Below are 27,599 nucleotides of genomic sequence, written 5' to 3'. Positions count from 1 at the left end.
AAATACAGACATGATGTAAGGCAGTGTCAGCTGAATTATAAATTGGAAGCAGACAAGGGCAGTGGCACTTAAGGAGATTTTATTGATCCAATTTAACTTTAAAACAAGAACAGGAAATGTTGGAAATACTCAGCAGGTTGGTCAGCATCTGTGGGAACAGAAACAGACTCAACATTTCAGGTCGGAGACCCGTCATCAGAACTGAAAAGGAGATTGAAGTAGCTGCATGAAGAATGGGGGAAGAGACTGTCTCTGATAGTGTGGGACTAGGGTGACCATGAGGATAAGATTTAACCTGGACATTGAGTGAACTGGAGCAGTGGGAGGGTGAGAACCTGGACAGAAGAATGTGGGAATCATGAAATGCAGAGCTTGGAGACACACCTGACACGTCAAGCTGGGCATCTCCTCCGCTTCCTGAGAGAATAGATAGGTTGAAAAGGGGGTAAAAGTAGTCTTAGCTAATGTAACAGATGACTGCTACAGAAATAGAGTTACCTGAAGTTGGCATTTTCAACTCTGAGTCAAGATGGCTGCAATGTGCCCGGATGGAAGTTTCACGGTTTGTGAGAGTGAAGGAGGTGGTAGGTGGATTGGACACAATGGGAGTGGGACGCAGAATTAAAGTGGCAGGCAAGAGGAAGATTACGGCCAATATCTGGACATATTACAGACACCTGGTCCTAATATTGAGTTCTACAATGTCAGGTAACTTGATTCTTCATCTGCAGCAGTCATTCATCAGGGATATAAGCTTAGCTTGTTTGCCTCTTTTTTTTCTTTCTTTTCTCTGGAAGAAAAGCTGGTAGAGCTGCTTACCTTACAGCGCCAGAGACCTTGGCTCGATCTTGACCTTGGGTACTGTCTGTGTGCAGTTTGCATGTTTTCCCAGTGACCATGTGGGTTTCCTCAGGGTGCCTGGTTTCCTTCTGCATCCCAAAGACTGTGGGCTTGTAGGTTAATTGGCCTTTTACATTGCCCTCAGTGGATGAAAAAGTTGGATATCATTGAAATAGTTTGAACGGGTGATCGATGGTCGGCTTGAACTTGGTGGGCCGAAGGGCCTGTTCTCATGCTGTATCTTTAAGCTAAGAGAGGCACAGTGGGGCAGCATTAGAGTTGCTGCCTTACAGCACCAGAATTCAATCATCCAGACTATGGGTGCTGTCTGCATGGAGTTTGCATGTTCTTCCCGTGACTCTGTGAGTTTTCTCCGAGGTGCTGATTTCCTCCCATATGCCATAGACATGCAGGTTTGAAAACTAATTGGCTTTCATAAAATTGTACATTCTTCCTTGTGTGGAGGATAGTGCTAGTGTGATCGCTGGTCGGCACGTACTCAGTGGGCCGAAGGGCCTGTTTCCACGCCGTATCTCTAAAGTAAAGTACTAAAGGTGGGTAAGAGTGGAAGGCATACCAAGCTTGACCTGCTAGGAATGTCCTCCTACACTGCATTTCATAACTTTCACGTTCCTTTGTTTTTATTCTCCCTCTCATTCTGCTCCCATTCACTAGTCAGTTTACAGCTTGTCCTTGTGGTCAATATGGGTTTGTCCCATAAGACAACCCCCTCCCCAGCTTCATTTGTCTCCTTTTTTGGTTCTGAAGTTCTTTGACCTGAAACATGTGCTGTTTTCCTTCCCACATTGGCGGCCTGACCTGCTGAGCATTTCTGGCCTGAGCCATCTTTGTTGTAATTGGAGTGTATTTCCAGCATTCCCTATTGTGTATTGTTCTTCCAGTTCATAATAAGGATTCAGAGTTGCAAATGGTCCTCTTTCTAAGTATCCGTGGTCCCAATGGATTTTCACACGGGTACAGGAAAATATTAGAACAAAATATCTTTATCACTGAACCTATGTCTGGAATTTCAACCATGGTTGGTGACATATCTGTGCACAGCGTGAGAGAATTTTTTTGAACAATAACCTGATAGGAGTGGCGCACCGGTTATGGTTCTCTTGAGAATTTCAGAGTCATTTTCTAACCGTTCAGACTCCTGGGTTTGCAGTGGTGGAATGTAAATTTATTGATCAATCTGGAAATATATAAAACAAAACCATCATTATTAATTATGCCCACAAAACCATTAGATTATTAGTCGTCAAGTCATACAGCATGGAAATAGGCCAACTTACTGATACCGGCCAACATGTCCCATCCATACTAGTCCCACCTGCCTGCATTTGTCTCGTATCCTTCCCCAAACCTATCCTATCCATGTACCTGTCTCAGATTCAGATTCAATTTTAATTGTCATTGTCAGTGTACTACAGAGACAACGAAATGCATTGAATGTTTCTTCATGTCTGAATGTTTCTTAAACGTTGCGATAGTACCTGCCTCAATTACCGCCTCTGGCAGCTCGTTCCATACACCCACCATCCTTTATGTAAAAAATATTACCCCTCAGGTTCGTATAAAATCTTTCCCCCCTCACTTTAAACCTCTGTCCTCTGGTTCTTAATTCCCCTACTCTGGGCAAGAGACTGTGCGTTTACCAGATCTATTCCTCTCATGATTTTGTGCACCTCTATAAGATCACACCTCATCCTCCTGTGCTCCAAGGAATAGAGACCCAGCCTGCTCAGCCTCTCCACATGCCTCAGGGCCTCCTGGCAATATCCTTGTAAATTTTCTCTACTATTGTAAAAAAAATCCAGTTCATTTCTCCAGAGAAGGAAATCACCATCATTGCCCAATGCAGCCTGCATATGACCCGCCAATAATGGTATTTTTTCAATGCCCTCTAAACTGGTTGAAGAAGATGCTCGGGTCAGGGGCAATTGGGATAGGCGATACATGCTGAATTAGCCAGTGGCTCTTTGATCCCAAAACATGTAAAGTGTATGCAATCCAACATTAGATGCATATCCTTTATACATCGGAGTTGCAAATGCAACATGGCAGTAAAGCTGTTCCAAACACTCAAGATTTAGACAGATTTAAACGGATGATAACGGCACTCATCGTTGTAGACGAGCACTTTCATATCTGGATGTGGTACATCATTTTAGTGATGTCATGCTGTCAAGTGTTTTTTTTAATTAATGAAATACACTTCAAAAATGGTTTGCACTTAGACTGCTTGCAAGTAAAGCCTGCTACATCTTGAACAGTTTGGAGATCAGTGCTGCAAGTAAATCTACATAAAACAATCAGCTTGCCTGTTCCCGCTACCTGCTGAGGAATACTAGTTAATGCATCTGAATTTAACATTTCTTTGGGAAGTAACGCTGAGCTTTTACACTTTTGCATGGCCTAGGGGATGTTTGTGGGGAAAGTGTTTAAAAACTTTGAGGACTAATGTGTTAAGCTTTCTTTTTGCATCGCTCTTAACCATTGAATCATGCTTGCATTTGCCAATTAGAAAGCTTTGTGAATAGAACACTCAGAAAAAGCTCCCAGTTGCATTAAAATGTTCTTTATTACATTATTGGAAACAGGTGTATACGCTTTGTTTATTGCGTGGCTCTAAGTGCTTTTCCTTTGTACTTAAGTTGAAGAACAATAGAGATTAGTAAATGCTGTGGTTTGTTTCTGCTGTAAACAATGTGAAGAAAAAGGGGATTAGAATGTTCACCAGCACATCTGGTAGTTTGAATAACAATTAAGTTTATGTCTCAAATTGAAATGACTTCAGATATTATCTGAGAAAAAAATCATACAAGTACCATAATTTTGTAAAACATTTGTGACAAACTGTGCAATTGTATTGCTGCTCACCAGATCTGCTAATCACATTTGCTTTCTCTTCATGATTGCAGTCTCTAAAATATTCAAATAAAAGGCAAAGTCAATTTACTGACACATTCTAGCTTCTGGTAAATTGACTTTCGCATTAATGATGGTCTGTCTGGTCCAAAAATTAGAAATAACATCATCTTAAAAAAAACCTCTTCTGCACAGCAGGGAGAAACAACAACAGAATTTCACAGAAACCTCCTGACATCCTTGTGCGATTGTGACACAGTTGCACTGCTTGTGAATATTAATGATGAAGTACAGATTCTATATTAAACCAAATGTTATTTATGCCTTGCTTTGTGGAAAAACTCAAAGTATGGCAACACAGTGGTGCAGCAGTAGAGTTGCTGCCTTACAGTGTCAGAGAACTGGGTTCGATCCTGACTATGGGTGCTGTCTATATGGAATTTGTACATTCTCTCCGTGGGTTTTCCCCGAGTGCTCTGGTTTCCTCCCACACTCCAAAAATGTACACTTTGTAGGTTAATTGGCTTCATTTAAGATTGTAAATTGGCCCTAGTGTGTAGGTTAGTGTTAGTGTATAGGGATCAAACAGCATAGACCCCCAAATAGAAAAACTAAAGTAACCCCAAAACAAACAGTTTAGACATTGCTTAGTTACTGGAAAGTAAAGACCAGGCGCTTCAATATCTGATATGCTTTACTTGCAATAGAGACATACAGTGTGAAAATGTGCCCATGCCGAACAACGTGTCCCACCTACACTAGTCCCATTTGCCTGCGTTTGGCCCATATCCCTCTGAACCTGTCCTATCCTTGTAATTGGATTTCAGTGTAAATCAATTTTTCCCAAATACATTTCAGACTTGAAACTTGCACAAGGTTTATTTGCCTTAAAAAATGCTTATTTCTTTGTAATGTCAGTTATTGATTAAATTGTTTAAAAACTATAACATTGAAAAAGGCTCTTCGGCCCATCGAGTCACGCCGGACATCGATCATCCGTTCACGCTAGTTCTATGCTGCCCTGAAGTTAACTGTATTTGAAATAGTACCACATCTTAAATCATAGCTTGCTCAGCTTCCTGCCTCCATAACTACTATAGATTGAACAATTAATTTTCCCAAAAAATACATTTAGGATATATCCAACAAATTGAATTGAAGGGCCAGTTTCCATGCTACATGACTCCATGACTGTATGACCCTAAGTGAATCCATTCCAGACTGGAGATGTAAATACATCTTGTGTCTCAAAGATACTTTATATTGTGTTTGTCATAAAGAAATCAATAACAAGAATTAACTGGAAGCATTGTTTTCCTTTCTGGTTCTTTGCTTGAATTCTGGTACTTTGGAGAATTGAATGGTGTGGATTTCCAGGTCTCTTTTTATGACCAGCCAAGAGGAATTGTAATTTTGGGGAATTGGCCTTGTATTGGCAATTTTCACATTCATTCTTCCAGAAAAGAACCTGCAAACATTGGTCAGGAATACACTTGGGAATTAAACGCAGTCCAAGGTGACACTTAAATTTTTTTTTAAGCTTTAGTGCCAAATATGTCTTTCTGCAAGCATTCCAGTAACCTGCCATCATACATTTTTGTTTTCTGGGAATCCATGTGTACCTTTTATTCTGTACCATTTATATTATTTTAAATGTTTTATTTAAAGCCCATGGTCTGTGTAACATTTAGTTCATTCAAGATGTCTAATGCGATGTTAAAAAATCCTAATCCAATTGACACGTGAGAGATTATTTTCCCATTTAAAGATCAGCAGTTTTTCTTTCTTACATTGAGTTACTGGAATGTGAACTGCTATTTATTGGCAGCTGAAGCAAAGGTTGTGGGACGTGATGTATTTGGAAAGGACATGAATTAGAGCTGCTACTTTCAAGTGAAGAGCGAGGATCAACACGTAGGGCTGAGATGACCTCCCATAATGACATTTTCATGATTCGACAATCATCCAGTAAGAAACATCTTACTTTAAGCTGATCCAGTTTTCCTTTTTAGCCAAGTGTTGGTTCTGAATTCTGCAAGAATCAGCAATAAATGGAGAAACTATGTACTTAATCTGTATTAATGCTCAGCAGGAATGAAACATCCTAGATCAAAATGCGGGTACCATATATGTCTTCAAGAAAAAAGTAACAAAAAGGCACAAAGATAGAGTGAAGGGAGCCTGAGGTGGAACATTAACACTGACATCAACCAATTAGGCCGAACACCCTGCCTTAATGTTCTGAATCCTGTCTATTCTAGGGGCTGTATGATTTAAGATGTATCTCTGTCTGCAGAGGTGCATCACTCCTGCCCCCTCCCATCTCAACAATAATAATTAAGCACATCGTATGCATGGGAACAAACCCTACATGTTTAATTTGATCTCTTAAAGTGCTTCTCCAAATGTGGTTGTTTTAAAATAACTGTCTTCAAACATTTTTAACCTACACCGAAGAAGGTTGTCGACCCAAAATGTTGCCTGTCAGTTTCCCCCTACAGACGCTGCCTGACCCACTGAGTTCCTCTAACAGTTAGCCTTTTGCTCGAGATTCCAGCAAGCACAATCTCTTGAGTCTCCAGTCATTTATTTGTCATTTGTTCAAGTTGTTTTCATTTTATTACATGGCTATTGTTAGCTTGTTTCTTCATAAATCATTATGTTCGTAATCAGGTGACTGGTGACATGACAGCAGTTGTGCTGGGATGCCACTTTTTTGCATAACTTTCAGAATCACAGAAATTAATGGATAATAAACCAGAGCCATATAGTTTTATTTGAAGGCTTACAGCGTTCTTCCACTGGGGGAAGAATAGCCCAGTGATTTTCGGCAGTCAGACAGTCTGTTTGAAAGCACTGCCCTCTATTGTGGATCTGTGGCCAAGCACCCTTCAACTCTTCAGTTTCAAGTGCTTGCCTTGAGATACAAACTATCATTGTGATGCAACAAGGGAAAGTAAAGTATCTTTTTTCACTGAATAGAAGGCAATGAGGGCATCCTAATTAAGGGAGAGAACTAAAAGAAAGCGAAGAGGAATCAAGAAATAATATGCTACGTACAATAGAGGAAATCAGAAATAAAAGTGAGAAAATGCTAGGAAGATCAGAAAGGCAGCATCTTTGGAGAAATAATATTTCCTGCATTACCACCTTATCCTCTTGATTATTGAAAATTGAAGGGTGATCTGAGATTTTCAAAATATTCAAAGTGTGTTCATCACAGAAATCATATCCTCTATTGGAGGATTGCAGAAAAGTTATCTCGAACTTCTGCAGATGCGCTTTGGAAAGTATTCTGATGGGAGGAATTTCAGCGGAGTGTGGCAACAGCTACGCTTTTAACCGCCTGAAACTGCAGAGAGTAGTGAAGGCAGCACAGTCCTTGACAGGCTCGTTTCTTCCATCCATCCAGTCCATCTTCATGGTGCATTTTCAAGGAAGGCTGGAAATATCGTCCGGGATGCCTGTCACCCTGGCCATCCTTCAATCACCCTGGCCATTCCCTTTTCTCCCCTCTACCTTCTGTGAGAAGCTGCAGCAGTTGAAAGCTCAGACATCCGTACTTCAGAACAGTTTCTTCCCCGCTGCTCTCCGACCTGAACTGATCATCTCTCCCACTTACTCTAAATCATAACTCCAACTCATTCAGTTATTCTGTACTTTCTTCTGGACTTTATTATTTATTATTTTGCACTACTTGGATTTGGAACTACAATTTTGCACCATTCTGCTGTTTTGCACATGTTGTATACTGTTTACTCTGAAAATTCCACTTGTGAACACAACCTTCGGACATTTTAAACTGGTGAACAACATTTTATTTTACAAGAAGATGCCTGCCAGTGCATTCATTAAGTCTTGACTCACTGACTTCTGGGAGCCATATCTACTGTATAAAAATAACTATTTACTTTGGTTAAGAGCAAATGTGTTTTTGACTTTAACAGTCTCTGATGGATTTTTTTAAATTTCTGGTCATCTGAAATATATAGATGAACACTAACCAATTGTACATAAATAACCTTAATTTTCATTTTACTTTCTTTAACTTTTGTGCCATTATCTGAGCTCCTTATTAATTCAGCTGTCATGATGAAAATTGTCACCTCTTTATCTGAGGTCAAGTTAAAATTCAATTTCTTTACCTTGCAGCAAATTCAATAAAAGATCGCCTTCCAAGTTTTCTGGCACCTTCCAGTAGCAGCACAAAGATAACTACACTACGAGGCGAAACTCTTCAACTGGAATGTATTGCTGAAGGGCTGTGAGTAAAATCAAAGTAACCCTTGAAGCAATTAATGACCCACTTTGACAATATGGAACAAGCTATGACAGTTTGGCCTTTAAACAATGCTAGATTTACAACAGGGAGGACAGTGTATGCACAAATGTCCATTACTTTCATTAATTTTGCACTATTAACTCATGATTTTGGCCTATTACATAACACTGTTGATTTCCAGAATGTCTTTACTATGCTACATGTTTGCAGGGATTATTAGCTCTGGGTGTTTTTTTACCTTTCACATATATTAGTGTAAGTATCATTAGCTATGTAATGATTTTCTAGATGGTTTGGCAACTTTATTTGTGCTGTGAATGATGGTTGACAGGATCAGGTTCCCAACCACCTCTTTTTTTCCTTACAGTCCAACACCACAGATCTCTTGGTCTAAAATGGATGGTGAAATGCCCAAACATAGAGCAACAGAAGAGAATTTTGGTAAAACTTTGAAGATAATTAATGTGACATTACTTGATGACGGGAGATATCAGTGCAAGGCTGAAAATGCATTTGGAGCCGTGAAGCATTCTTTCTCTGTTACAGTGGAAGGTAATCACCGTGGTATTCTCTTTCTCACATCTGTTATAACACCTTCATCTAATCAGCTTTTATTATGATGCTTTTTACACAGATGTATATAAACAGAGCACAAATCATATTATAATCATACTCTAAATTACCAAACACAAATCATATTGCAATCATAACCAAAATAACAATTTCATTCATTGAAACCTGCATTATTTAAGCTTGAATTCAATTAATCTGTGCAATGTAAAATGCATTATTTAAGGTTTTCTGTTTTCAAAAAAACCTGGCGAATCTTTGATAAATGAAGAGCATATCCGGAATGTTCTCGATCTTTGACTAATTACCTGAAAAACTGGTTATAATGTCTCCTAAGCTAAATCTGGTCATTTGGATTCAGCGTCAGTGAATTGAGATTCTGTCAAGTAAAACCAAAATGAAATATTTGATTGTTAAATTGCATTTGATTCTAATACAGATGCATGGTTTATTCAGCTAAATGCTTTTATTTAATATAATCTATATTAGAATTAAAATCAAAATGAAGGTATTGAATACTAAGATTTAGCACTTAAAAATATCTCTAGTCAGAGGATAGTGAATCTATGGAATTCATTGTCACAGAAGGCTGTGGAGGCCAAGTCAATAGATATTTTTAAACCCGAGGTTGATAAATTTTTGATTAGTATGTGTGTCAGGGGTTATGGAGAAGACGGGAGAATGGTAGATCAGCCATGTTTCAGTGGCAGAGTAGACGTAATGTGCCATATGGCCTAATACTGCTCCTACAACCTATGATGTTTTGAAACTTTGTGTAACTGTACAATTGTTTTGTATGTAGGCTCAAGTTAGTCCATAATTTCCATGTGAATTGCCTATTTGCTATGGGCACAGTTTCTCATTAATCAAATCATGGGTAGATGGTTTGGTGGTAGTTTTGCCTTTTGATGAGCAGCCACTGCTTCAGAAGTTTGAGATTATTTAATTGTCAAATCTATGAGAGTTTGAACTTAAAAGGTGAAGGAAACTTTCTATACTTTATTGAGAAGCAATAACACAGAATTTGTACCAACGACAGAGGCAATAAGAAGGGATACGGCGGTTCAGCAAAGTGAAAATAGAGATTTATGCCCCTGTCCCACTTAGGCAATTTTTTAGGTGACTACAGGCGACTCGGCTGTTGCCACATGGTCACTGGGGTGTCACACAGTCGCCAAAGAGTCGTACCTTTATTCTGGTCGCTGCTGGATTTTGAAATGTTCAAAACTTTTAGGCGACAATCGGCGCCCCTGGGCTTGATGCCAACAATCGTAGCCTGATGTAGTTTGTCGCAAGGTTGATGCAGGTTGTTGCCAGGATGACATAGGTTGTCGCCGGTGCTGATTTCGGTGAATTCCATCGGCGACTACCTACGTCAACCGGCGACATATATATTTACCTTGTCGTGGATGGACGTAGGTGGACGTCCTATGGGTTGTTGGTAGCTTGATGTCGATTAGGAGGTAGGTTGTTGTAGACATTGTCGTAGGGGGGTCCAGTCGCCGGTTTTCGGCAACCTGCTATGACTATGACAGTCGCCGGCAGTTGCTGAAAAGAATCACCATATGGGACAGGTCCATTTGGAAGAAGGTTACAATGAAGAATCTCAGGGGGGTGCAACCTCTGGATTACTCCCAGTGCCAAGTGCTACTAAAGATAGGGATAGAAGGACAGGGCAGATACATAATTTGCTCAGGAGCTGTAGCAGTGGGGAGTAATTCATGCTCTTGGACCTTTGGGACCTCGTCTGGGCAGAGACCTGTACAAGAGGGACATTCCACACCTGAAGTGGGGAGAGAAGGGGGAGCAATGTTCTGGTTGGGGGAATTACTTGCGAAGGTTTAACCTTGTCTGGCATGGGGAGGATCCAATGTTGTAGTGTGGTAGATGAAAAGGTTGAGGGAAATATATAAATTACAGCAAGCAAAACCAGTTGTTAGGACAGGCATGGGCATGTCAGGGAGTGAGGAAAATCAGATGGCTAAACTGCATTGTGTGCAAGAATCTGACAGGAAAGGCAGGTGAGTTTAGGGCATGGATCTGCACGTGAGATTGTGAAAGTATAGCCATTGTAGAAACATGGTTAAGAAATAAACAGAACAGGTAACTAAATGTTCTTGGCAGTGGATGCTGCAGACATGTAGGGAAGAGGGGGAGTACCTGTCTAAATGCATTTTGAAAGGTTATTGTAGAGTTTTATTTGTAGGTTATTTTAACTTCCTGATTTTTGACTGAGGCAGGCATCGTGAGAAGTGGTTACGTGTGACAGAATTTGGCAGCTGTGACCAGAAAAGTATTCTCAAGCAACTTATACGATACAATACGATAGTCATAAAACACAAGATACATGAAGCATGAAATCTAAAATGACGGGTGGAAAGGATTGGGGATATGCAAAGATCGGGGTGAGGGGTGGGTAGAGGAGTCAGTCTACCCCACGACTGACACAGTTTGATAGCCAGAGGGGAAAAAGGATCTTCTGTGGTGTTCTGCTCTGCATCATGGTGGAACCAGTCTATTGCTGAAGGTACTCCTCAGGTTGACCAGTGTGTCATGGAGGGGGTGAGCTATATTGTGCAAGATGCTCTGCAATTTGAGGAGCATCCTCCCCTCCAAGACCACCTCCCATGAATCCAACTACATAAGTTAACATAAACATCCACCACAGCGGATTCCCCACATTCCTCACTGTGATGGAAGGCAATAAAGTCTAATCTTCTTCCTGCGGTTGTGGCAGTCGAACCGTCCATCGGGGTAAGAGATTAAAAAAAGTTTCCCCCAACTCGCCAGCCCCCCCCCCCCCCATATAAAACAAGCTAAAGAACACTAAAAACATACATTTAACACATACTTTCACACAACAAAGACGGAAGGGACAGACAGACTGTTGGCGAGGTAGCCATTGCTGGGGCCACCCGGTTTAGAGGGATATGGGCCAAATGGCACTAGTCTAGATGGGATATCTTGATCAGGAATGTTTCCATAATGCATGGCTATGACTCAAAAGCCTGATGTATTTTGAGTTGTGGTGGGGGGGGTGAAGTAGTGGGATCCCACTGAGAGAGTCTCCTGGAGATTTACCTGCTTGTCATGATGAATAAAAAACTGTAGGGAACTGATTTAGTGGAGATTGAGAAAATGGAAAAGTACAGAAGCTTGTATATAAAAAAAGACTAAAGAGAGAAGAAAACCTGCTCTAAATGAATAACTGGCCTCATGGGTTTTCTGTACTGCCTTTTCCTCACACTTGATATACAAAATGTCCTGTCATTTTTGAAAGATGAATTTATGATGCTACAAATATAGACTGTTGTGATTTGGGTTAGAATGAAGTGCGAGGAATAAAACTGAGTACATTGAGAGTGTTTTCCATCTGAGCCAATGGCTAGAAAAACACAGCCAAGATGGGACAGTCATAAAATACTTACCAGAAGGATTCTCTTGTTACCATTTTGATTGCTGGCGACCAGCTTTCAAGTTCGTGGTTTTGATTCTTTTCCAGCTAATGTACTCCACCTAGTGGAAATATTGTATAATCGCATAATCATCCCCTAAAGTCGTTAAAATGAGCGGAGAACAAAATTATTATAATTTTAACTATTTAAAAAAAAATCAATCCACAGCCTTATTTTTGCATATCTACTTTAATTTCGGGGGGAAGAAAAAACTGGCATTGAAAACTGAATGTTAATTGACGATAGTTCAAAAGGAAGATTGCAGTATTTTGGGAATACCTTAACAACTTCAGTGCGGTGTTTCATGAGGAAAGAATCTACTCGGGGGATTCGTGGAACAGGCAATTAGCGCTAGCTTTGTTGGCAATGCTCAAATCCCTGGAAAGATTTTATTGACAACAAAGAAACAATTACTAATTTAAATTGCTTGAAGTTTAATCTGAATCTTCATAATTTCCTGAAGTCAAATTCTATTACATAAACCTCCGTTTTTTTTTGTGTAAAATAGCTTCTCTCTGAGAGAAAAAAGCATGTGAATATGTTATAATTTATTTGCCTGAAGCAATTTTTCTACATTGTATTCATTTTTTATAATAAGTCCAGATCCCTCTGTTTGGCAGCCTTCGATTTGGATTCTGTCCTTGAGTTGACATTGTCGTTGGGGAATCTCCATCTGCAGGATTTTCTCATTGTCTGCCTGATATTAGATCTCCATTTTCTCGCTACATGTTTCCGAACCCTTTGTTGGAATTGGTGGTGTAGCGAGGATGCCCTAGGGGATACAGTGATATTGAAATTGATATTATCCAGCATGTTTCACGTTTCAGAAGGTTCAAACTCCTAAGCATTGTGGCTTTTATCCCTTTATTTAGGGGAAAAAAGTAACAGAATTACACAATTTATTATTATTTATTTGTTTTCTGTGTACGTATGTGTGAATATATGAAAATGTATGCGTGTGTGTATTTTTAATCATATATTATATTGTTTACGGACTACTATGTTTACATATTCTGTTGTGCTGTTGCAAGTAAGAATTTCATTGTCCTAACTGGGACATATGGCAATAAAACGCTCTTGGCTCACATTCCTTTTCAAATTGATAGACTTACCCTCTATATTTCTCGGTGCCATGTATAGTTTGCATTATTACGGTATGGTTACCTCATATAACTGTGTTTAAGAAGGAACTGCAGATGCTGGAAAATCGAAGGTACACAAAAATGCTGGAGAAACTCAGCGAGTGCAGCAGCATTTATGGAGTGAAGGAAATAGGCAACGTTTCGGTGTCTCCGGAGACACGCCCGAAACGTTGCCTATTTCCTTCACTCCATAGATGCTGCTGCACCCGCTGAGCTTCTCCAGCATGTTTGTGTACCTCATATAACTGACTAGACTAAGTGGGACCCGTTGGGTCCCAGCATCACACACGAGGGCTGGTCATCCAACGCAATATTCCACCTCTCCACCAATTCTAATATTGGTGGCCAGTTTGGGGGGGGGGGCTTTCTGGAGTGCTAGTATGGGTGTTATGGGCTGAAGGGACTGGTTTCCAGAGGGCTAGTATGCAAATTGTGCGCCAAATGGATTCTTGGGCTGGCGTCTCAGTCAATCAAGCCTGCTGTGCTGGCAACTCACTCACTCACGGCTGGTGGGCTGGTAGTTGACTCACGGCTAATCCTTGAAATTCTATTTCAAGCAGGGTGCAAGGCCAAAAATTACGGCCATAGGTGGCGGCGTTCTCTTGGAAATCGCAGCACATATGGCCAAAACCGGTCAAGAACAGACTTAGTAATATATAGATATAGATAGATAAGTTCAGGATTTCAAGGTCAGTTTATTGTCACACATACCAATTAAGGTAAAGTGAAATTTGAGTTGCCATACTAAGTGAAAAGCAACAATACACACAGCCACGGAAAATAAAATTTAACATAAACATCCGCCACAATGTCTCCCCGCATTCCTCACAGTGATAGAAGGTAATAAAGTCCAATCTTCTCCCTCTTTATTCTCCCGTGGTCGGGGCTGTCGAACCATTCGTAGTCGTGGCCTTCAAAGCTCCCTGCAGTGTTGTTGGCAAGGGAATTCCAGTATCTGGATCCAAATCCAGCAATAATGAAGAAAAGGTGATACATTCTCAGGGTGGTGTGTGACTGGGAGGTGACTCTGGACATTGTGACATTTCCATGTGTCTGCTCCCCTTGTCATTCCCTGTGATAGATGCTGCAGATTTGGGTTTTTGGAGTCATCTAGACAAGTATGTATTGCACATTTGCCAAATCAAAAATCTCAGTCTGACTGTGGTGGAGGGAATGAATGTTTGCCCAGGATGGTGCAGAGTTTACTGAGTATTAAAGGATACAGAATACAAAAGACGCTCTTTTTGGGAGGAGATGAGGAGAAACTTCTTTAGTCCGAAGGCGGTGAATATGTGGAATTATTTGCCACAGTATGCTGAGGAGACCAAGTCAGTGGATATTGAATGGCGGAGTAGATTTGATAGGCCGAATGGCCTAATTCTACTCCTATCCCTTCTGACGTTATGACCTTATGAGTAGCTCTGGAGTTACTTGAGTGGTACTGGAGTTTCTAGAGGAATTGAGAAGATGATTAATCATTGACTGACTAAAGAGATTACTTTACTGATGTAAAAATATGAGAGTCTAATACCGTACTTTGAGATAGTCTTATATATGCTCATGATGCGGGTTACCGTTTTCTACATCAATAAAGTCAATAACAAATATTTCCTTCATTTTTTCCAATGTTATCTTTTTTACAGCTGCTCCTTACTGGATCAAAAAACCCACCAGTAAAGTATACTTTTCAGGAGAAAATGCTGAATTGGAATGTGAGGTGGATGGTAATCCACGACCTGAAGTCCAATGGAAAGTGAATGGGAAGCGTCTCGATGGTAAGGAATATTTGTTGGTACGAGTTGCATTGGGAGAAAAAAAAAACAAGGCATGGACAAGGATCTGTGTTGAAGTTGAAAAGTAATCCAACAAAATGGTTGAAGGGATGTTAAAGGAGCTGTTTTCTTCAGTCTGCATAAGATTATTGGAAAGATATTTGGATTGGCATCGGGTCTTCAAAGTCAAACAAACAACTTTTTATCACAAAATTGGAATAGTCCATCTTGTTTCTGATACTGATTGTTTGGTATCTGCCTCCATGTTTCAAATGTCTGTTAAAGAATCGTTTTCTGAATTTTTACTTGGTACTATTGAATCTTTCGAACTTCTAACATTCCTCCAATGTTAAATATTTTTAAACTAAACTTTCAAACCTCAAGTGTCCAGTTTGCATTAACTATCTTTTATGCCTTTATTATGAATGTTGCTCAGAAGGCCAAACGGACGTGTGTGTGATCCTTCTGCCCAAGATTCAGCGCTTGCTTCCTGGGTTGATTGGTAGTTTGGTTAAAGCAAACTCAGCGGTGATGTCTGCTTTTCCCTGAGAGCATCTCTGTCATCCGTGCCCGCTTCTGCCTGTTTACTTCTTTATTCTCAGATCTGTGTGATTACAGTGTAAAGACACTGTTAAGCAGAGTTGGGCTTCCTGGCTTGAGAAGTTTGAGAAGCTTGATACACTCTACCTTCGGAATGTGGAATTACGAAAAGATCAGATGAAGTAGAAAGGATATTGGCATTGACATTAGGGGGTGACATCAATGAAACGAAAAAACAAAAAACAGAAGAAACAATGAAACGGGAATGGTTCACCAATATGAACTAGCAGCAACCTCTGCAGTTCTGCACATGCGCATATGAACCGGGGAGAACAAGAGTTGCTGTCGGCATTTGAGTAGCGAGCTGCATCCTGCTGTTGGAACTCAGCCTGGGGGTAGGGGTAGGACAAGGTTGACATTCCCTGACACTTGCAGTGGAGAAACCCATTTGGAGCTGCTTTTCCCAGCTGGATTTAGAATTTAGAGGTACAGTGTGGAAACGGGCCCTTTGGTCCACTGAGACTGTGCCGATCAGCGATCAATCCACAATCACTATCCCACAATCTAGGGACAATTTACAATTTGCAGAAGCCAATTAACCTACAAACCTGTACGTCTTTAGAGCGTGGAAGGAAACCGGAGCACCCGGAAAACACTGGGTCACAGGGAGAATGTACAAACTCTGTACAGACAGCATCCGGATCAAACACGGTTCTCTGGCACTGTAAGGCTGCAACTCTATTTCTACGCCATGGTGCCACTCTATTTGAATGGTTATATATTTATTTGCTTAAATTTCCTCTGGTGTTTTGATAGGTTTGGAAATGTTTGTGAGTATGGAAGTGTTTTAGTTTTTAAGTTTTTTGGTTTGCTGTTTTGACAGGCAAGGTGCGGCTAAGCTGGCTGCTGAGATTTGTATCGCCTTTTTCACAGACGAGTCTTACTTTGCTTGATCCACAATATGTTCCTTCTGCACCCCGAGGCCCTGTTAAATGTTAAGGATCAGACCCCCCCCCCCACTTCCAGAACACCACCACCTATCCCCTTCCCCCCACCCCCCACCCACCCACCCACAGTCTCCCCCCCCTAACCATCACTCGTTTCAGTTGGAGAATAATGTCAGATGTCATTCTCACTGAGGTTAGAGGCAACGATCGATTTTCCCAGTTGTTTTTAATTACACCTGGCTGGATCTGATACTTGAGGGCCTGAAGGCATAAGCAAGGTTTGAGTATTTTTATACAATATGAAAGCTGCACAATTATAATGGGGAAGTGATTGATTTTTGCCCCCTCCATGGACTTCTCTTCCCACATTGCCTTGTCCTCACCCCCCCCCCCCCCCCCCCCCCCGCAGTCCCTTTGTCCCTCTCCTTCCTCATGCCCACTCAAGTTTTTTAAAAATCATGTGATTTAGTGTTTTGTCCTTCAGAAAGGCTAGTGACTAGTTGCATTTATTTTGTACCATATCAACAGGTGCATTGACTGCATTTCTCTCTGCGTCGTCGCATGGAGCAGGGCAGCAGGGTTGTCTCTAAATTGTCGCTGTTCTTTCAGCGTGTTATTAATGGCCCTCACTGTGATTGAGATTGATGCTGTTTCTCCATAATCGAGTACAGCGGGGAGACTGCACAGGCTAACATTGTTTGCTCTGCAGACTCGAAAAGCCTTATCTTTAAAGAAAGATGTCAGTGGAAATGAGGCCAAACAAAGGTTAACATTATTTGTGTTATTTTCTGTGTTCTTGTTCTATTATAATTAGCTGGGCCACTGTGCAGGATTCCTGATTTAAACAGATGACAGGATTTCTTTCTGTAATGAAAACAGAACATGTTGGACACATTCAGTAGGTTATACTGAGGTAACATTTTAAATCTGAGACTTTATGAGAACTGGGAAGAAGTGATTTTAAAAAAAAAGTCATTTTAAGCATCAGGGTGGAACCTGGAAGCAATGGACAGGATTTAAGGGAATATATTTTTTTATTTTTTATTTTTTAGAGATACAGCATGCAAACAGGCCTTTCAGCCCACCGAGTCCACGTCAACCACTAACCACTCATTCACACTAGTTCTATGTTATTCCATCTTCCCACACGCTAGGGGCAATTTGCAGAGGCCAATTAACCTACAAACCTGCACGCCTTTGGGATGCGGGAGGAAACGGGGCACTCGGAGGAAACCCACACGGTCGCTGGGAGAATGTGCAAATTCCCCACAGACTGCACACGAGGTCTCTGGCGCTGTGAGGCAGCAGCTCTACCAGCTGCATCACTGTGCCCCCCTCTGACCTGGTGAGGTTGGATCAAATGTGCAAGCGGAAAATTTAGAGGGTGAAACACAAAGTGCTGGAGTAACTCAGCGAGTCGGGCAGCATCTGTGGAGGGAATGGACAGGTGATGTTTTGAGGTAGGATTCTTCAGGCTGAATGTAGTAGCGATGGAGAAAGCTGGAAGAGGTGGGGGCAGGAGAAACCTTGCGAAGGACAGGTAGATGGAGGTGCAGAGGGTTTGGTTGGCAGATTGGTGGACAATGGCTCTCGGTGAAAAGTAGACACAAGGGTGTCAAATGAGGAGAGAATGGGAATGAAATGTCAAGCCAGAGGGAGAGATGTCTATGGAAGGGGGGGGGGTGGAAAAGAAGGGCAGGACAGTGGGAGAAATATGTAGGCACTGGATTGGGGTGGGTGAGATACACAGGAAAGAGAGAGGGACTACAAGGTGTTACTCGCACTTGAAGAATTTAATATACACACTAATGGGTTGTAAGTTACCCAAGTGGGATGTGAGTTGCTGTTCCTCCAGTTTGTAGGAGGCCTCACTGGCAATGAAAGAGGCCCAGGACAGGAAGGCTGGCATGATAAATGGGAGTTATAATTTCTAGCAACCCAGAGATCCATCAGGCCTTGGCGAACCAAACGCAAGTACTCAGTGAAATGGTCGTCCAGTGTACACTGGTCTTGCCAATGTAAAATAGGCTACCTCAGGCACACCAAATGTAGTCAACGAGATTTGAAGAGGTACATGTGTCTATCTGTCTCACCTGGAAGGGCTGCTGGAGCACTTGGATGGAGGTGAGGGAGGAGTTGTAGGGAGTTGCATCTGGTGTGATTGTTGAGGAAAGTATCTGGGGATGGGGTGGTTTGGGTGGGAGCTGTCTCTGCAGTGGGTGGAAAGGAGTGGAGATGAGAAGATATGACCATGTTCCAGATGATTGATTGATTGATTATGGCATGTATTGTTGGACATGTCCAGCAAGTCAGGCTGCACTGGTCGAGTGGAAAAATCTGAACTGCAGATGGATGACTTTGAGCAAAAATGATCAACTCTGATAGAGACCCTGTATCAGAACTATTCATTTCACTGCACTGTCTCTGCAACTTAGAGTTACCTTTTTATCCTGTCCTTTTCCTAGTTCTGACAAAGGTTCTGTGACCTGAAAGGTTAATATTGATTCTCTTTCCACAGATGATACTTTGATCAGCTGAGTATTTACATTTTACTGTTTTGTTTTATTTCAAATTTCCACAGACTGCAGGAGTTTTTCTTATTTTCCATACCATTGAATATTGGCCTCTACGCTTGGGGTGAAGGTTAGGTGAAGAAGACAGTGGACTGGGTTGAGGTTCGATGGAGATAATACAAATGCAACAATGCCAAAGGCATACCTGTTGATTCATGCAGATTTTGTTTTGTTAGACACAAAGTGCTGGAGTAACTCAGTGGGTCAGGCACCATCCCTGGACCCAAACGATAAGTGCCGTTTGGATCGGGGCCCTTCTTCAAACTGGGTCTCGACCAAGATCTCTGGGACCTAAGGGTTGGGGCCCATTCTGAAGAAGGGTCACAACTCGAAACGTTGCTTATCCTTTTTCTCCAGAGATGCTATCTAATCTGCTGTGTTACTCCAGCACTTTGGGTCGGTCTTTGATATAAACTACCATCTGCATTTCTTTGTTTCAACATCTTGTCCCTGAGTTGCTTAATTTCAATAATGATCAGTTTTCAACAAATTGGCACTGAATGATTTGTATCACAAAGCAAAGCAAAAATGCTTTGAAAGTTTGAAGAAAATTTGTTGAACAAGTAAATGACTATAATAATGAGAAAGATGCTGGGTTAGCTTTTGTGGTTTAAAACTGATGAACCAAGAAGGAGCTATCACAGTTCATTTGTAACACCTCCTTGAGTTAATTGAAGTAGGTGCATTCAGTATTTCCTCACCATTATTTGTCACTGGAAATCAATAGTTGCATGAAATGAAAATTGTTCTGCACCAAAATTGATGGGCCTTAATAAGAAATAAATTTTTATGTATTACAGAGACACCACCAGCAATAAATCGCAAGATTTCTCAGGGCGTTATCACTCTCACAAATCTGCAGCTGAATGACAGTGTAGTCTATCAGTGTGAAGCCTCTAATAAACATGGATCCATTCTTGTCAACGCAATTGTCAATGTCCTGAGTAAGTACTAATGTGAATGATTGTTTATCGTGCATATTACGCCACTGAAATAGGATTTCTCAAGTTACTTATTCAATTAGTTCCTGAAAGTGCAGTTCATAAATGTAAAAGCATGCCATTGGGATGGTACTGCATTTAAAGTTTGTACATTGCGTCAATATGTTGGCTGTTTATTTTGAAAAGTAATTCTCAAGTCTAGTACAATAATACCCTGATTTCGGAACCCTTGTATATCATGAATTGAAAGGCGACTCAAAACTAAAACATTCCCAAAATGTGTATGTAAAATTTCACATTGCACCTCTGAAGTGGAAGAAGTGGAATGCTATTGTTAATGGATTGATAACAATGCTAATGTTGCAGTGGATGTAGAGTGCAATGATTAAACACAAATCGGAATATGTTTTTTTTTCCATTCCTCATAGCTTCATGGAATGATACAATATGGAAGCAGGACCTTCGGCCCAACTTGCCCACACCGGCCAACATATCCCAGCTACACTAATCCCACCTGCCCGCATTTGGTTCATATCCCTCCAAACCATTCGTAAATGGTGGGATAGTCCCTGCCTCCACTACCTCCTCTGTCAATTTGTTCCCATACACCCACCACCCTTTGGTGAAAAAGTTACACTTCAGAGTCCTATTAAATCTCTTCTCCCTTCACTGCAGATCAATGTCCTCTGGTCCTTGATTTGCTTACTCTGGGTAAGAGACTCTCTGCGTCTCCCTGATCTATTCCTCTCATGTTTTTATACACCTCAATAAGATCCTCCTGTGAGGAGGATAAAAGGTTCCTGTTTCAGAAACTCTTCCATGATCTAGAAACATTTCTCTGATGTGCTTGCTATCACATTTAATATGCAACATTCTTCTGTATCCAATTGATTTTTCGAAGTATTGTGTAAAATAAGACACAGCGCTGGAGCAACTCAATGGTTCAAACAGCATCCCTGGAGAACATGGATAGATGTTGTTTTGGTTTGTCCTTCTTCAGACTGATTCTAAGTGGGGGAGGAGGAAAGAAAGTTGAACAAGAGGAGGGTTAGGACAAAGGCTGGCAGGAAATAGGTTGATACAAGTGAGGAGCTGTTTTATTTTCAGGCAGGTGGTTGGACAAAGGATGAAAGGGTAGTATGTGTGAAACAAAGGGATTGAATTATGAATTGTGAAGCTAGAGGAAGGACTGTAGGTGGAGGGGAGAAATAGGTGTGAGTCCAGGTGGGGCTGAGGGGAGGGGGGTTGAGAGAGCATGGGAAAGGGTCCAGATATAATTACCTAAAATTGGAGAATTCATTGTTTATACTGTTTGGTTGTAAGCTGTCCAAGTAGAATATGAGATGTTGTTCATCAACTCACTCCTTAATATTTTTCAAACTGTTAAACAAAAAATGTAAAACATCCAATGGATTGGACTTCATTTGGAACAAAAAGTGATATTTTCCAAATTGTGAAATGGGCCAGGTTTTGCTGGATTCTGACTCACACTGCCACCTCACACCCTTGATGTGAGTCTAATCAGTTGATTGTAACAATCTCTCACAACTGCAAGGAGCACCACAGCCTCAATGGTTCGACAGTCTGGTCCATTCTGTAGCTTGGCTGTGAGCAGTGGTAGCTGTGCGTAGGATCACTGAATTCTCAATGATTTGTCGAGTCCAGAAGTAGCATTTAAAACTTTTTATTCGGGCACAACGGTTTACGGCATCAGATCAAAGCATTAAAATGTCTGCAAATCCTAACTAAAAACTGAAAATTTTCATGACTAACCAAACAAAGATATTGGAATTACAAGTCAAGGACTGAAGACTGAACATGACTAGCAGACAAGACACCGGACATTCACGGAGAACACACTTCTAAAAAGCAGGCTTCCTTATCTACGTAGAGTGAATAGGATGTATCAAGCACTATTTGTAACCTTGAGTTCAGAAGCTGTTCTTTGCCACCATGTTTAGCAAACCTGTTCCCAAGCAGTTAATGGTCTATTTTTAATATACTAACCCCATCCGTTCTCTAGAGGAAGGAACTGCAGATGCTGGTTTACATTTTCCTTGATCTCCACTCTCTATGATGTCTCATTCTCACACCGTACACTTCCTTATCTCTACAGAAGAAGGGTCTCGACATGAAACGTCACCCATTCCTTCTCTCCAGAGATGCTGTCAATCCCGCTGAGTTACTCCAGCATTTTGTGTCAATTTTCCCATCAGTTCTCTGCGACCCCTTACATTGATGTGCCTCCCACAGCCAGCCCCGATGACCTTTTGATAGCTCCTGCCTTCATTAGACCTTTTCAAACACCTCTGATGACAGACATTTATCAATGGTTGCTAAAAGTTAAAATTATTAAAACAATAACAAATAAAAATTAAAAAGAATAAATTCACTTGGAGCACCATTAACGAACATAAATGATTGAAACGTCAATTCAATCTCATTTAAACATGAAAAAAAGCCTTGTTACAATTTTATTAATAGTCATTAGTCTTGTTTTCGTGCACAGGTCTGTGTTGGTTATACACATTTGCTTGGAGTAAAACTGAAGGGATGAATTGTGTCTTGCTCCTTGGCTCAGTAGGATACGACCTGACTTCCAGAATGTTCTTTTGCTTTCTCATATATTCATATTCTTCATATGTTCATGATATAGGAGCCACCTCTCTGGTCTCCCAACCATCCCAATTCCAACTCATTTCCCTCTAACCTGCTCTCTCTCATTAACCGATTCACCTCCTCCCCAATTGTCCAACTACCCTTCTGCACATGGGGTCAGGGTTACTGACTTTAGTAACTGGAGCCTCCTTGAGGGAAACCTTCGTGGTTCACAGAGAGAAGGTGCAAATTCCGCACAGCAGCTCGAGCCTGGGCCGCTGAAGCTGCGAGTTTGCTGTACTACCCGCTGCACCACCGTGTCATGTTCATGTCATGACATGCTGCTGTGTACACTGCAATAATAAACTAAACTCTAAATTGACAGGCAGTTCTCTATTGACCCACCAGCCAGCTATCAGTGCAATCATGCATTTTGTATGAAGGGTATCGACCTATTTTTTCAAGACACTCTCATCCCAATGAACTTTGCTCCTTCTTCATCCACAAGGCTGCCTTCAATTGTCTAAAGGTTTATCAAAATTATGAAACATTTAGAATTGGCAGGAAGATTACCCAGGGAGCTTGTTTTACTTGCGATACAACTTAAAACATCAATTTGGAAGGTTGTGAAATATTTGCTATTTTATTCTGAAGGTACATATTTAGAAAATCTAATCTTTTAAATAAAGTTATTGCCTCCTTTGTGTAATGAAAAGTAAAAGGGCGTTTAAGAAGTCTAAATCAGATTATGTTTCATGCCGTTAACTTAAATAAAAGCATCAGTTTATTTTGGGCTGTAATTCTTTGAAATTTGTTGATGTGATGAATAATTTGAGTGAATTGGTCTATCTAAAGGTTATCGAGCATCGGAGTGGTGTTTCATTCATTTGATTACCCACTACAAATCGTGACTTTGATGTGATAAACAAATTAAATGGGTCTTGCTGACATTTGATTAAGAATTACATGTTTTGGAAGATTTTTACAACCAGATGTGTCAAATAATCTGGAACTCAGCTTGAATGCAGTGAGTCTAATAGAAACATAGAAAATAGGTGCAGGGGTAGGCCATTTGGCCCTTCGAGCCTGCACCGCGATTCAATATGATCATGGCTGATCATCCAACTCAGTATCCTGTACCTGCCTTCTCTCCATACCCCCTGATCCCTTTAGCCGCAAGGGCCACATCTAACTCCCTCTTAAATATAGCCAATGAACTGGCCTCAACTACCCTCTGTGGCAGAGAGTTCCAGAGATTCACCACTCTGTGTGTGAAAAATGTTTTTCTCATCTCGGTCCCAAAGGATTTCCCCTTTATCCTTAAACTATGGCCTCTTGTCCTGGACTTCCCCAACATCGGGAACAATCTTCCTGCATCTAGCCTGTCCAACCCCTTAAGAATTTTGTAAGTTTCTATAAGATCTTCCCTCAATCTTCTAAATTCTAGCGAGTACAAGCCGAGTCTATTCAGTCTTTCTTCATATGAAAGTCTTGACATCCCAGGAATCAGTCTGGTGAACAATCTCTGTACTCCCTCTATGGCAAGATGCCCCTGTCCCACTTAGGAAACCTCTGGAGACTTTGCGCCCCACCCAAGGTTTCCGTGCGGTTCTCGGGAGGTTGCAGGTAGTGGAAGCGGGTAGGGAGACTGACAAAAACCTCCGGGAACCGCACGGAAACTTTGGGTGGGACGCAAAGTCTCCAGAGGTTTCCGTTCAGGTTTCCTAAGTGGGACAGGGGCATAAGCAAGCCAAATAGAAGCAAGAAAAGGCACCAGTGTACTTCCTCCTGGAGAGGTAAACTGGAAGAGGGACATTGTTTTCATGGAGTGAACATAGGCATCAAGAATGAACTAGTTAACCTCATGGTCATATATTAGAAGCACACACAATTCCTACTGAAGTTGCAGATGGAGTGCAGCACCTCAGTTCCCAATGCTTATACAAAATAGACGCATCAGATGGCTGTTTATACTATTCTGTAGTTTCTAGCTCAGCATTATTGTTCCAGTCATTTCAATCTCAGGAATGGTAAATGGCAACAAAAGAACATACTTAAAATAACATTAAGCTTCAAACATTCAGATGTCCTCTAAGTGAAGGAAATTATCCTTTTGTGTTTAATTTTACTTTTCTTTCACTATTCACTGACAGATCTTGCCCCGATGATGCTGACTCCTGATAATCAGCAATACATTGCAATAGAAGGGGGAGTGACTCGTCTTCACTGTAAAGTGTTCGGCTCTCCTATACCCACTGTATTCTGGTAAGAACTGGTTTCATCCAGAAGAAAATATATGTTGTACAATTTTACCATCTATGAAAACAATGGATCTGGCGGAGTCTAACCCCGACCAGACTATCCAAGTCACTGGGCAGAAAGCATCATCACCAAGGCTTTCAAACAACCACCAAGACTTTGCTTGGTTGATGGTGAGAAAGGCTCTTTGCGCCCAATCATTCCTGTATGTCAGCGTATTGGCAGCACCACATACCCTTCTCATGATGGCTGCATTGGAAATGGAAACCATTAATCATCTCCTTGGTGAATTTCGCCGGGAAAGTCATGGATGAGATGCAGGTGGGTATTTGTTGAGGTCTGTCCCCTCCAGCTGCTGCATTATGGAGGGTTCAGTACAATACAGGCAGTTGCCAGGGATAAACATCAGACAAATATCACCTGCTGCTGGCAAACCGTCAACACCCTCCAACCTGTCTGAAGATCACAGACCTTCCAGAACATGGTATTGCTCACATGCAAGTGCTGCAGACTGACTTGTTGAAGATCCAGCGTTATGTGCTGGATGCACTAAAGGGCCTGTCCCACTTAGGCAATTTTTTTGGCGACTGCAGGTGACTAGGCTGTCGCCACATGGTCGTGAGGTGACACCTGTATGGTCGTGAGTTGTCCCCTCAAGTCGTCTAAAGAGTCGTAACTTTGTTCTTGTCGCCGCTGGATTTTGAAATGTTCAAAACCTTTCGGCGACTGTGGGCTTGACATAGCTCGTCTTCTCCTGTCATAGGTGCTGTCGTAGGATGGCGCAGGTTGTCGCCAGGATGATGCAGGTTGTCGCCAGGATGATGCAGGTTGTTGCCAGGTGATGTAGGTTGTCGCCGGATGATGACTTTGGTGAATTCCTTTGGCGACTACCTACGTCAACCGGCGACAGGTACCGGCGACTGAATTGTCTTCAGTTGTCGCCGACAGGCTCGTAGCTTGTCGTGGATGGATGTAGGGTGACTTCAGTTGTCGTAAGTTGTCGCTTGTGTGGTCGTAGGCTGTCGTAGGTGTGGTTGTAGGTTGTCGTAGGTGGACGTCCTAACTCGCAAAGAATTTCGTTGCCAGTTGATGTAGCTTGACGTTGACTAGGTGGTAGGTTGTCGTAGGGCGACTCCAGTCGCCGGTTTTACGCCGACCTGCTACGACTGTGACTGTTGCCGGAAATCGCCGAAAAAATCGCCTAAGTTGGACAGGTCTTTAAAGCTTTGGATGACCATTGCAAGACCTTTGCTGGAGTAAGGAACACCCCAATCACACAGATTACCAAATGTCTGTGTTAGCACCCGAAAGACTTTGTTTGCTGAAAGGATGTTACTGAATGAGAACTGAATGTTCCATAATGTAACATGTTAACGGAATCAAGGGAAATGGGGAGAAAGCAGGAACAGGGTACTGATTCTGGATGATCAGCCATGATCATGTTGATTGGCGGTGCTGGCTCGAAGGGCCGAATGGCCTACTCCTGTACCTATGTTCTGTGTTTTTATGCTTTGAAAATATAAATTCCAATTATCAGTATTGCATACATGAGACTTTTTAATGAATTGAATAAAAAAATAATCAGTTCTGCTCTAAAACGTAATGTAAATGTTAAACCCTAGTACTTTATGCATCACCATTGTTACACTGTTTATAAATTAAAAATAAACATGATCTTTACCCATGTTTTTGGTAGGCTAAAGGAAGACATGGAAACACCACTTGAGGGCCCTAATTATTTTGTGCACAAAAATAATACTTTGGAAATAAAGAATGTTCAGAGGGAAGATGCTGGATTCTACACGTGTTGGGCAATTAATGAAATGGGAAATGATACAACTACCTGCATGTTAAAAGTCAGGGGTAAGTTTATTTAGCAGTTTTTTTTTAATGTAATCGATCACAGTGTTAATCTATACCTGCACTATTTTAAACAATAATGTAGCAATTTTAATTAATCTTCTTTGATTTTAATTGATTCTTTAAAAGAAATAAGGGCTGTATAGGAAATAATTGTCATTTAGTATCAAGAATCAATATTTTTTCTCTTCTTCTCTCTCATTTTAAAATGTCCGCCTTGCGAATCTTAATGCAATGTAACCGTCTTTTTGGTGAATCCGTTCTCAAGTTTTAAGCCTTTTTACACTGACGACCAATGCTTAGTGTTGGAATTGCAGTCTTTAAGTGGGAAGTGATTTTTTTTAATATAACACGACTGCTCAATTGTGCAAACAAACAAGCATCACGATCAACACTGCATTGGGCTATCACTGGGAGGTTAACCATCAGGCATACAATGAATCTCCATTTTGAGGTTGTTTAACTATTTACAATCCGGGAATTTTTGTAACCTTATAAAATGCCTATGTTATGTGAAAGAGATTGTAAAAATTGCACAGCCAAAGGCCCAATGCCGAACTTGACCGCCTGATATGAAAGGATGCCTTGGTTACAGATTTTGTCCACTATAACCAAAATCCATTATAAACAGGTCTGTAGTAACGAGGGTAAACTGTATCTTAATGTTTAGCATCAAAATCCTATGAAAACATTGAGTCTTCATTTTGTTCTTTGAAAAGTTTGTAAAATAGTTATACTACTTTTTTACCGGGCACGGTGGCGCAGCAGTAGAGTTGCTGCCTTATAGCGCCAGAGACCCGGATTCGATCCCGACCATGGGTGCTGACTGCATGGAGTTTGTACGTTCTCCCTGTAACCAGCGTGTATTTTCCCCAGGATCTCCGGTTTCCTCCCACACTCCAAAGATGTACATGTTTGCAGGTTAATTGGCTTGGTATAATTGTAA

At 41.2% G+C, this 27,599-nt stretch overlaps 1 protein-coding gene across 8 annotated transcripts in view; it reads left to right on the top strand.

Annotated features, from left to right (window-relative positions):
- chl1b (cell adhesion molecule L1-like b) overlaps positions 1-27,599 on the top strand; it is a 610,347-nt gene that overhangs the window by 269,356 nt on the left and 313,392 nt on the right. For all 8 annotated transcript variants that reach the window (XM_055647708.1, XM_055647706.1, XM_055647709.1 and 5 more), the window contains 6 exons: positions 7,867-7,978; positions 8,364-8,548; positions 14,807-14,938; positions 19,796-19,939; positions 24,688-24,799; positions 26,490-26,656. In XM_055647708.1, coding sequence (XP_055503683.1) covers positions 7,867-7,978; positions 8,364-8,548; positions 14,807-14,938; positions 19,796-19,939; positions 24,688-24,799; positions 26,490-26,656 — 852 coding nt within the window. The remainder of the gene's footprint in view (positions 1-7,866; positions 7,979-8,363; positions 8,549-14,806; positions 14,939-19,795; positions 19,940-24,687; positions 24,800-26,489; positions 26,657-27,599) is intronic.

The sequence above is a fragment of the Leucoraja erinacea genome, chromosome 16 (genome assembly GCF_028641065.1).
Source record: "Leucoraja erinacea ecotype New England chromosome 16, Leri_hhj_1, whole genome shotgun sequence".
In the NCBI taxonomy this organism is placed as follows: Eukaryota; Metazoa; Chordata; class Chondrichthyes; order Rajiformes; family Rajidae; genus Leucoraja; species Leucoraja erinaceus.
This window is presented reverse-complemented; position numbering and strand designations above follow the sequence as displayed.